Source organism: Notothenia rossii (assembly GCF_949606895.1).
Source record: "Notothenia rossii genome assembly, chromosome: 4".
NCBI lineage: Eukaryota > Metazoa > Chordata > Actinopteri > Perciformes > Nototheniidae > Notothenia > Notothenia rossii.
This window is the reverse complement of record NC_136902.1, coordinates 13,636,837-13,648,010: the sequence shown is the minus strand read 5'-3', so window position 1 is coordinate 13,648,010 and position 11,174 is coordinate 13,636,837. Positions and strand designations below refer to the sequence as shown.

Below are 11,174 nucleotides of genomic sequence, written 5' to 3'. Positions count from 1 at the left end.
TAATAATAAGCAATGTCAACAAAATAATGTGGGATTTTGTGATGCTAACAGATAATGTTATTTTGTGATGCTAGCTTCAGATGCTAACACGCTAACATAACATCAAACATACCACACGAGTGGGACTAAATCGGAGTGTATGCATAACCAACACACATATATACATACAAAATAAGTACATGGAAGGCAGAACCTGAAATATAATAAGCGCAGTTTTGTTTCGTTTTTGTTTTATTCTGAAAGTTTCACACAGGAAGTGTCAACGGAAGACCAACTGCCTGAAACCACAACATAAACGTTAGTCAAAAGAGAGGCTTTCCACATCGCACAGTGAGTTAGCATTTACTTATAATTAAAGTTAGACAGGTTTATTCTAGCAGGTTATAAACCAACCTTGCCGTGATGTGGAGGGCTTGTTTCAGCTTGTTTGTGAGATAAAACAACTTGTCGGTGCACCTCGTCATCTACCGGAGCAGCTAACGGTAAAGGGCTGTTTATGTAGCTAGTAACGCAGGCTAGCCATTAATAGCCGTTATCTCTGTGCGTAGCAACGTTGATTGACAGCTGCTGTTATATTTTACTCAGCTACATGCCGTTATTACACATAAGCAAATAGCAGGAACCAGCTGAGCAAAACGTGGCTTTTCCGGCACTTGCTAACAAGACATATTATGTTTATAATGTATTGAGTTGGCCCATATAAATCCTCATAGCCTTTTGCAAATGTAAGGGGAAGATATCCAACCAATTAACCTTTTTGCCCTTTTGTGACCTTACTACTTCCTGGATGTACTTATAACAATGCGCGAATTATTTTCATTCCGTTTTCCAGCAGATTTTTTCGCTGATTAGGAAGGGCAGTGATACCATGTGGAAGTCACATGAACGACAAGGATGAGGTGTAAACAACAAGAGGGCAGCTTGAGGAGAGATCCGCTGCACACTGTGTCATAGGGAGGGGGTTTGCTGCTTGTAAACACCCTGCACAAGCAGCCCCCTGTGTCCCTCTCTCCTGAACATATGCAATGAACAGCACTACTGAGCCCCCTGCCATCATAGATGGGGATGTGGCAGTCAGCTATGTGTTGGTGCCATTCTTCCTCATCACTATTATTGGAATTGCTGCAGCTGTGGTAAGTTGGGCGGGTCTGCATAAGACAATATACACAAAGTTGAACTGCCTATGTTTTATCCTATGTGTTACCCACTTTTGTTTTATGCCTTTTATTCTACATTTTATAGTTGTACTTTGAATTGTGTACTGTACTGTAAAGCACTTCGTACATTTGTGTTGAGAAGGGTGCTATATAAATAAAGTTGTACTTACTTACTTACTTACTTACTAAAAACATATAGTGTGTTCAAGCTGCAAAGTTCAGTAGATATATAAACATTCGTTAAAATAAGAAGCCACTTTATTAATCCCACAAGGGGGAATTAAGTGTTGTACTCTGTTAAAAAGGCATTGCGATAGCTCAGAATTTAGACTGATTACATATACACAGTACATGTGATACTCTTCCATTTGTCTGTTTCAGGTCATGTATATTCGTAAGAAAAGGCGGTAGGTTTTTAATCTACCCTGATTGATTGAATGGCACAATGCTACTGTGATAACATTGATCGCTTCACTTCTGTGTTTCGGTGTTAGTCATTATATCAGTTTGATTTCTTTCTGTTTTGTGTGTGCTTCAGAATTGACAGACTTCGTCATCAGCTGTTACCAGTTTACACATATGATCCATCAGAGGAGCTTAATGAAGCTGAGCAAGACATGTTGTGGAGAGAAGAGGACACAAGGGTATGATGCACCATTGCTTTGCAAACTTTTATTTTCTCTGGGACATTTTTAACTACAAGTGGTACTAGTCATTCTGAAATCAGATGAAAACCTATGTAGATTTTTATAAGCGAAATGAATATGTAAAAAATGATTTCACCGCAAATCCTGCATTAAGAAATGTATACATTATTTCTCCATGTAGAGGTTTAATATAGCTCTAATACAACAGAATTATTTTTCACAAAAACATGCCTGCTGTTGACTTCTCTTGCTGTATCTTTTTAACTGTGTGGTTGCGCAATTTACTCTAAACCACAGCAGTTCCTCAATTCGTTAGTGACTTCCTTCCCCTCATAGAACAACGATGCAAGCATGAAACTACAGTCATAGTAGTGGTGGTTTTCAAACGTAGAACAGTTGCACTACTTGTTTTATTTAAAAACCTCCAATGTTTCACAAAAGCAAGGGAAAAAAAACAAAAAAACAGGGAGTTCCTCAAACCAGATCTATTGTAGTGTACATGTGGCTCATGTTATTCAAAGTGAAAACCAAAACATGACTTTCTATGAAGTTTAATTTGACACTCCTGGTGGTAACGTACTGTAGTTTAGAAATTGATGAAATAGAAATAGATGGAAACAAATTACCGAAATTAAACTATTGGCCTGGTTGAATCCAGTGAACAGTTTAGCACTGAGCCATGACAAACACTAGGTGGCAGTATTGACCATGGGAAAAGGCATGTCTTACTCCACTCAACCTATAAATTGGGAAAAACCAAATCATAAAATCAAGTTCTGTAGTTGTCAAATAGACTAATATTAAGTGATTAAAGGTGAAGTTCACCTAAATATCCAAACAACATTTGTTACTCACTCCCACAGGATTATTTTTAGTGTTTTATGTCCATCCCGGAAAATGCTGATGGTAATCCGATACACGTTGAATTTGTGTTGTTCAGAACTCAGAATGTTTCACCAGAAACAATATCCCTGTTACTAATGCTCATATTTGTTGACCTTGTGTCTTTAGAGTAACCGCTGTAACCAGGACCTGTTGTTAAAATTATGTTACTTTTCAATTTCCAAAATGTGTTTATGTACAAATGAAACATCATTCCCCTCCCTTGTTTGCTTTTCATTATAGCTTGATAACAACATGGGTTTAAATGAGACCTTGCTGTTTTCTGTGTTCTTTCTGTGCTTTGAATGAGCTGACCCTCACAACAATTTAACATATCTTCATCAGAAACATTATTTTCCTTAACTTATGCCTTTAAAAACTACAGTGTGTAACCGAACTGTTTTTGCACTTTGCATTTTATGTCCTCAGATTGTACAAGGCTGGGCCAAGAGCTATCAACAGCGACGCCCTCTTCTGACCAAAGACGTCAATGCATGATGATAGTGAGCCATGGCATAGGACATCAGTGTGGAGACAACCTTCAGCCACATCAGTCATCAGTTTGAAGTCACGCACAAGACTTCCTTTTGGTTTTACTTGTCTTTGCTACCATTTGCCGTTATCTCCCTGTTAAAGTCCATATAGATTGACTGTTCTGATGCCAATCCTTTGTGCCTAATAGATGCAGTACCGTACATTTATTTATTTGAAATTATTTATTCAAAACCTTTTTTCACTGACATTATTCATGGTTGAGAAAGGTGGTACCTCTCACAAGATTAAGAAAAAAAGTTTCTGTAGGTTTGCTTTGTTGTTTACATTAATTATGTTGTTTTGTGCAACAAGTGGTTTTGTTCCTGTGGTTTGCAGTAGGCATTTGATTAGGGGCAGTGTTCACAGTGTGGTAGGAGTATGCATCAGATAAAGATATTTATTAATATGAGAGGGTTTAAGATCACTGTCTGGTTAGGTTATTGTGAAGAGGTTGTTTGCAGTGCTTCTTTAAATAATGGCTTTTAGTTACATGTGTTGACATGAAACACTCCAATGTGACTTAAATTCAGTTTTAACAATTATTTTCATATAGCTAAGAGATTTATAAAATAGATTTGCTGTTCAAATTAGGTTGGGTGGCATTCATTTCAGTTTCATTTTGTGTCAAAAGTTGGTTTTAAATCTCTCAGAACTAGCTGCCCCAGATCTCTCTGTGGTTTAGCCCCTTCCTATGACTCTTATCAATGGCATGAAATGGAAGTGAATCAAATCAGCCTCCTCTCATCCCCAAAATGAGTGGTGACTAGTGCCCTAAATATGTCCGTTCTACAAGGCATGGCACCAACAAAATGTACCTCCAGCTGAAGATGAATGCCATAGGTCTGACTGTATCAAGCACTCAGGAAGTCTTTTTTTCTTGAATTGTAACCTTACCTGACCTTTCATTTGTGATGTAAAATACGTAAAATAGAACGGTAAAGAGGCACATGCATTCATTGTGGATAAAGTAAAGTGTATTGGGAAGATAATGTCTGGACTCGATAACAGGTACGACTAAATATTGAGGTACTCTGGAATAAGACTTTTGTATAGATGTTAATGTGTCATTTCAGGCCCTAAGACTTCTTTACCCAAGAGCATGCCCCTCTGCTCATAATACTGTTGACTTTCTATGCATTAGTTTCTCATTTGTGGAAAGGTAGGTAATCACAAAGGAAACTGTATAAATATCCGATTATGATTTGCACTGGTAAAACCCATGTCAACTTTTAATGGAAGGCTCTGATTGTAAGTTGCACATGATAAAGAACTACTGAAATCCAAATGTGAATTTGACAACACCGTTAGATCTTCAGACTGTTGGACCAGTTTGTTTTGAGTGAATTCATTGAAGCTATGAATTAAGAAATAAAGTAATATAACTTTGTATTGGTGGTATTTGTCTTTTTATGATTTGCCTACCAGTACATTTAGTGTCAAGGAAATTGAAATGCATGTTAAGTGTTAAGGTGGAAAACCAGTGTGCACACATAACAAGGTGACAACAAAGTGACAAAGAAAATTCTCTTTATTGACCATTTCTGATACAAATTGTTGTAGGGCACCATAGAAATATAGACATTGTACATTTATATACGGTGTACATTAAAAAGAATAATTCCATCCTAACGCATTAACAGTATGTAAATGAACAGTTGCAAGATGTCGGTACGTAAAATGATACCCATATTGTCCCAAGTAGTTGATGGATGTTTGAAAAAAAAAAAAAAAACATGTAATGACCATTGTACTATTGATGGTGGCAATGTGTGTTAGTGACAAACACACATTGGCCTACAGAATGGTTAAGTGAAAAGAGCGCCTAGTCTAACACACAAATATTTGTCCATGAAAATTTGAACCAACATTTTAGTGCACCAGAAGAATAAAAACACACCTGCTAATCTACCACAGTCAGCGAACACAGTTGTCAAGCTGACAGGTCTCCCTGACTTGCTTCACAAATATAAACAACCTGTCTGCAAGCTCCGGTTATGAACGAGCCAAGACGTGCTGCGTGTGTGCACACAATCACAAACTTGACATCTTAAGATACCGCATTACAGTCCATTTGTAAGAAAAACAAAAATACATTTTCCAATTCATGCCAGAGGTTACATTTAAAAACAGAAACCAGTTCAATTCTATGGTTAAGCAAGCTGTTGATTGAGGTATGAAATCCAGGCCTTGTATCACCTGTATGCAGTTTTTCCGGGGTTTTTAACTGAGGTTGTAGCAGCTTAGGTAGGTGGAAAAAACCCAGGTAAGTGTACTGTGACTGCGGGTTCCCTGACACTTAGAAATACAAACATTACAACACACATCTTCAAAAGACTAAGAAAGTGTATTACTGTACTAAGTGATGACAGAAGGACCAGGCTAGGCGAAGCAGTGAGAGCTAGATGGAATGAACAATGTACAGCCCTGTTGGATAGCAGTGCCACCAACTATCCTCCATTACAAACTCCTCGTTTGACCGATTGCAGTTTGCCTTGAGTGATTGGGTGAGCGCTTAGTAACTGAGGACCGTGTGAAGACAAAGACGCCAACGAAAACAGCATTTGTAAAAGCTCCCTGAAGAAATGACACTGATGCCCTCTGCCTAGAACTATGCCAACCCTATTCTTAAAAACACACATTATACCAAAACAAGTTGTATTATATCATGAAAAGCAGCACACTCATGTTTTTTTTATAAATGTATGTAACCCGAAGGAACAAAACAGTACATCTCCCCACTGCACGCCAAAGACCGGCGACAAAGTTTGTAAAGCATAACCCTTATCTAAACTTTCCTAAAGGACCGGTGAAGGATGATTCTGCTCTACTGGTGGGGAAGGGAAAAATCAGTTCTGCAGAAATGAAAAAAAAAAAAAAAAACACACTTCTACCATCTTTTACCTATTCTCATCCTAAATACTAAAGCTCAACTCCGTCTATAATATGTTGCAAGGGATAGGTTAACCACTTCACACAAACGAAAAAAATAAACCCAGTAAGTACAGGTAAAATTCACCTTTGTCCAGTACAAAACATGAAGAAAAATCTATATGCCCTACCATCTCAGATGCGGGTACAACACATAAGTAACATTAAGCGGAGGAGAGTCTTACAAACCATCTTTAGGGGAATCCAGGCTCCTCAGAGCACACTTGTCCAGTATAAAAGACTTGTGATAACATGACGTGTAAAGAAAAGGGCTGTTACCCTTCATGTAATTCTTAGATCTATGCTTGAGCAAGGTCCATCGTTCTATCCAGTGCTGTTGCATGATATTTGAACTGTGTTAAGCCTCCTTTTGGCAAAGGGGGGCTTTGTCGTGAACAGTGGTCATGTGGTGGCACTGGTGTTGGAGATACAGCCCAGTTCTAGTTAACAGTATGTCAGTATGTTGAGTGAGGTAGCATGCGTTGTGAATTACTGGTCGTTTTCTTCTTCTTCTTCCTCCTCCTCCTCCTCCTCCTCAGATGATTCCTTTTCTTCCTTTTCCTGTGACAGAAAGGGGGAATGAAATCCAGTCAAGCCTCGACTACACCCACAGGGAAAATGTCATCAACTTTTGGCTGCCTGTGATTCATGTCTCAACGTGACTGTTTCTACTTCTAATAAGCTCAAACACCAACATTACACAAAAATGTAATAATAAATGTCTTTGATAAATCACTGTGGCATGAAGAACACCCAGGGGAAGGGTGAGCCATCTGTAGTGAAGTGATTCATAAGAGTGGTGAGTCACAATGAGGCATACTTCTTTTCCTCCCCTCACTCACTACTGCCCAAGATTTTCATTCATAAAAACGAGGTCTGGTTAGAAGGGTAACGTTGGGTCATTCCTTTCTGTGACTAATTCAAACCAGACTTCTTTCTAGAGTACGCCCTAACCACTCATGCACATGACAGAATGTTACTATAAGACCGCAATTTTCCCCTAGATTTAACATGCATTTTTGACCCGCTTTGCATGCTCTGATAACTCGTTTAACTGCCGGTTACTCAACATGTGGATTAGGAACACCTTAAGAGAATTGCTACACAGGTTCAGAGTTGCCTTTTAACAGTTTTGTGCATCTGAAGAAGCTTCTCTAAATGAACACTGTGCATGACATGAATAGCTGTGATGAGTAAAAAATGACTAATTCGAGAGGAAGGAGGCAGGCAGGGGAATTAGGAAAATGCAATTGCGCCCTGCAGACAGTCATACAAATCATAATTCAATTTGGGGAGGAATGGTTTAAACACACGTGAGTACTGTTACACGGTTTATCAAGGGACTCTTACCTCCTTCTTAGGTCTTCCCCTGCGTTTTGCCCCTGTAGCTGGGGCAGCCGCGGCAGCCGCTGCGGCAGCCACTGCCTTCTGTGAGCGAGGGAAAACAGAACAAGGTTAGCAGAGCTATGGGCGGGGCGATGCATTTCGTTATTTTCTGGCTCAGAGACCTGCTGCCCTGCTCAGTAAAAGACAAGTCTTTCTGGTGAAAACAAAAACGGGTATAAACAATACAAATCTCCACAAAGCTCCGCTTCTAGCTGCCTGCAGATGGCAGTATTAACTGTGTAATGATACAAATGGAAAGGGGCATTGGGTTCATTGGCTATTATCTGGAAGGCCGACAGGAACTGCACACAGGGCACTCCAGTTCGCTGGCCACCTGGTCTGAGGCTCAGAGACAGCTGGTGGGACTGAGCGGACACAAACCCTCTGCAGCTCGGCCCTCGCTGCTAAACCTTCATCATACATGTATGTGCATTCTACTCTTCCTCCCTTTCCCATACATAGCAGTGAAGACAGAGCACACGGGGGAGCTGGAGGGTTGGGGCGAGGGAGAAAATCAGTTGTTGCTATGGAGACGACAGGCAGAGAAGAACTAGGGCTGTGTACTGGGTGGGGGCGGGGGGTGCTTAGTGTCAGCTTGGAAACAGTCTTGCGGCCTCTGCACCTGCACCGCACTGTGCATGACAAGCTGCAGGAAGCTGGAGGACAGGAAGTACAGCGAGCATCTCTCAACAAAAAGAAAATGTAAGGCAGTAAACCAAGGTCTTTACAATGGGAACCCAACGCCAGGCTATTTCTGACACCAGGGGGGGGGGGGGGCGGGGGGGGGGGGGAGAAGCTAAATTGCGGCCAACAAATATATCACAAGTAACAGCAGGATGTCCTTGTAAGAGGATGGGGTTAGCTACCGTTAAGCGTTCAACCAAATTCGGGGATTAGAAAAGGAAATGATTGCTAGAGAAGTGGGTGAACACCATGTTCCGCTCCGTCGTGAATCTGTGCCTGTCTTCTTTTAAATGAATGTGTACCAGGCCAGGCGGTTGGTGCATGCAAGCTGTTGCTGAAATCAGGACTTGTTGCTTGCAGAGAGCATTGACTTACTTTGGCCTTGATGACAGTCTTGTTTGTGCTGCCCTTGGGCCGTCCTCTGGACCTCTTTGGAGCAGGAGACCCACTTGCTTCCTGAAAAAGCAAAAGTCAAAAGATGGTTTGCACAATATATAACATTTTACACTTTGTATATAAAGATGGAGCGGCATGTATTTGGCGTATTATACAGGAATGAATAATGTTCTACACGCAAGACTCAAATATACAGTGTTCCCCTTTCAGGGTCAATGTGACCGGAAACAACTTTAAGACAGAGAGGTGCTCGAAGCCACAGGTTGCCATGGCCTCGCTTAAAAACTCTTTATGGAATGTTCAAAATGACGCATTTGTTTTAAAATAGTTCTGACAAAACATCTAATAAGACCCTTGAATGAAAGCAGCGGCACTGTGGTATGAGAAATAATTTACATTGAAGGGGCTCGAGTACCATCAACTCAAGTGCAAGGTGAATTCAGTATCTTGTTCTCGTGATAATTTATGGTTGTAAGACATGTCGTTGCGGTCCCATCTCCTGTTGCATTACGAGTGTGTGTAAACCATGGCTCATAGCAACCAAGCAATTCAATACTAAAACACACAGCACTGAGTGACAGCTATACGAGCCATTCTGTGCTACCACCCAGCTATGTCATCCATTACATGACAGCATGGGTGGGTCAATACTGGTTTGAAGGTGTAGAGTTACAGGTTGCTTACAAACCGGTGAGACACACAGGAAGTTTTTAGACTTCTACATTTACATCAATAAGGGGTGAGCGAATGGTCAGTGGCTTGCTGCAGCCATATCTTGATTGACCTAAAGGCTCAGTAGAATAGCAGGGGCGTATGTTATTGATATGCATGAGCACCTTATCTACAGTAATATCTACCTGGGCATCAACAGATGTGTTCTAAGCGCTTGTCTTGTTTCTGTACTTCCTTTTCTTAATGCACATGCGCTTTGTTGTGTTTTAGGATGGTGATAGGATTGAATACAACCCGGATATGATCACATGATAATCGGATAAACATAAATAAGTGTCACTACTCACGTCAGTGGTCTTTTCCTTGGGCTGCTTGCGGGGTCTTCCACGCCCCCTCTTCTCTGTTGCCTCCTCTTTCGGTGAGACTGTCTCCTTGTCGCTCATGTTTTCTTATCTTTTCGGACCTAGGAAATAAACCACACCGCTCAGGCTTGCTGTAAGACAAGGCATCAAGTTCACACATGCACATGCATATGCAACACAGTAAATACAGGGGCTACGAAACTCACCGACCGCAACAAAAAAAAAACCCTGCAGACCACACACCGGTAACACGTTTAACTCAATTAATCCGCGCTTATTTCCAGGTCTATTTCGGGATCATCCGTGCTCTATTACCCACCTGACTGTGCCTTACAAACACATTTTTAACTATAAACATCTCGCATGGTATTGCTGGGATTATAGGCGGTCGGTAGCGGCATAAATCTGAAAAAGTCCCATGAACCCAACGCTCCGTCCTCGTACCGACCATGTTCGGCGGCCCTGTGCTGTACTTAGTTGTTGTGGCCAATATTCGGGCCTGCACATGGGACTATCTCACAGCATGTATCGTGCCATGGAGATACTAACCGACACACAATGGCTGCTGTGTCCTCTGTGGTGTTGTGCAGGTTCAACAGAGCTTGCATGGACCCTTTAATAAACCGCATACGAAATGCAGGTTGAGTTGGGTTCGCTTGCGGAGGCGATATCCCGGATAGAGCAACAAAAGACGGCTTCACATTTCGAGCATGCCGTCTCTCCTCGCCGGAGCTCCTGCTTTTTAAAATGCATAAATATATGGTTCTGTTTGATTAAACAGGCAAAGTTTCAACGTCGCGTTTCCTGCACTCACCTTTATCGTTGGCTATAGTCTTTTACTGAATTTAACCCAAATGTTCCCTTTAAGCCTGGCTGGTTGTACCCGGTTAAAAAGCCTTGCACAGATCTATAGGCTACAGCTTTTATTCGTCAGACAGCACACAGCCCGCCCCTTTCAAATCCCAGCATGCAGCGTTGACTAAAACCCCAGCTATGAATGAGAAAGGAACAGGATTTAGACAAGAAATAAGACTTTAAATTCTTACCAGCAGGTTGAGAAGTTTATTCCTTCGACTTACTAAAAATAGCACGTGTGTCTTGTCTCCTGCAGATAAGGGAAAAAGGCGCCAGCAGGAGGAGTTTTGAAGCAATTTAAAGAGCCGCCCTCATGGGAAGGCGGAGACAATAAATGGGCCACCAACAGTAATAGACGATCCCCCGCCCCCCCTTTATCCCTCTTATTCACCTGGGTTCATATCAAAACACCAAAAAGCATGTGTAAAAGTTGCCGAAAAAATTATCAATGTAAGAAATATAAATAAACTGTATCATAACTGTATCATATGCATGTGGTCAATAGTAACCTACATACCACAGTCTTAACAATGATGGTGATTGAACTATGACCTCCCCCAATGCAAACACAAACCGGTTTAAGAACAGAGGCATAATTTCACGTTAGTTCCACCTAGCATCATCCTCTACAGAAAGACAGATCCTTAATGTGAGTAAAAGTACAGCAAAAC

General features: G+C 41.1%; 2 protein-coding genes across 6 annotated transcripts; one reads left to right on the top strand and one right to left on the bottom strand.

Moving 5' to 3' along the window:
• The first annotated feature begins 202 nt into the window (after positions 1-202).
• smim29 (small integral membrane protein 29) lies at positions 203-4,607 on the top strand. 4 transcript variants are annotated; one of them, XM_079674046.1, is made up of 5 exons: positions 203-330; positions 833-1,133; positions 1,539-1,564; positions 1,696-1,801; positions 3,116-4,607. In XM_079674046.1, the coding sequence occupies exons 2-5, from the start codon at positions 1,026-1,028 to the stop codon at positions 3,182-3,184; spliced, it is 309 nt and encodes a 102-aa protein (XP_079530172.1). In that variant the 5' UTR covers positions 203-330; positions 833-1,025; the 3' UTR covers positions 3,185-4,607. The 4 variants fall into 4 exon arrangements, with proteins under 4 accessions (XP_079530172.1, XP_079530174.1, XP_079530173.1 ...); XM_079674048.1 differs by having other exon boundaries at positions 276-330; positions 836-1,133; XM_079674047.1 differs by having other exon boundaries at positions 277-482; positions 836-1,133.
• A 123-nt stretch (positions 4,608-4,730) lies between these two features.
• hmga1a (high mobility group AT-hook 1a) lies at positions 4,731-10,814 on the bottom strand. 2 transcript variants are annotated; one of them, XM_079674043.1, is made up of 5 exons: positions 10,695-10,814; positions 9,634-9,749; positions 8,594-8,674; positions 7,499-7,576; positions 4,731-6,709 (listed from the first exon to the last, which is right to left on the bottom strand). In XM_079674043.1, the coding sequence occupies exons 2-5, from the start codon at positions 9,727-9,729 to the stop codon at positions 6,638-6,640; spliced, it is 327 nt and encodes a 108-aa protein (XP_079530169.1). In that variant the 5' UTR covers positions 9,730-9,749; positions 10,695-10,814; the 3' UTR covers positions 4,731-6,637. The 2 variants fall into 2 exon arrangements, with proteins under 2 accessions (XP_079530169.1, XP_079530170.1); XM_079674044.1 differs by lacking the exon at positions 10,695-10,814 and adding an exon at positions 10,463-10,617.
• Positions 10,815-11,174: the final 360 nt, after the last annotated feature.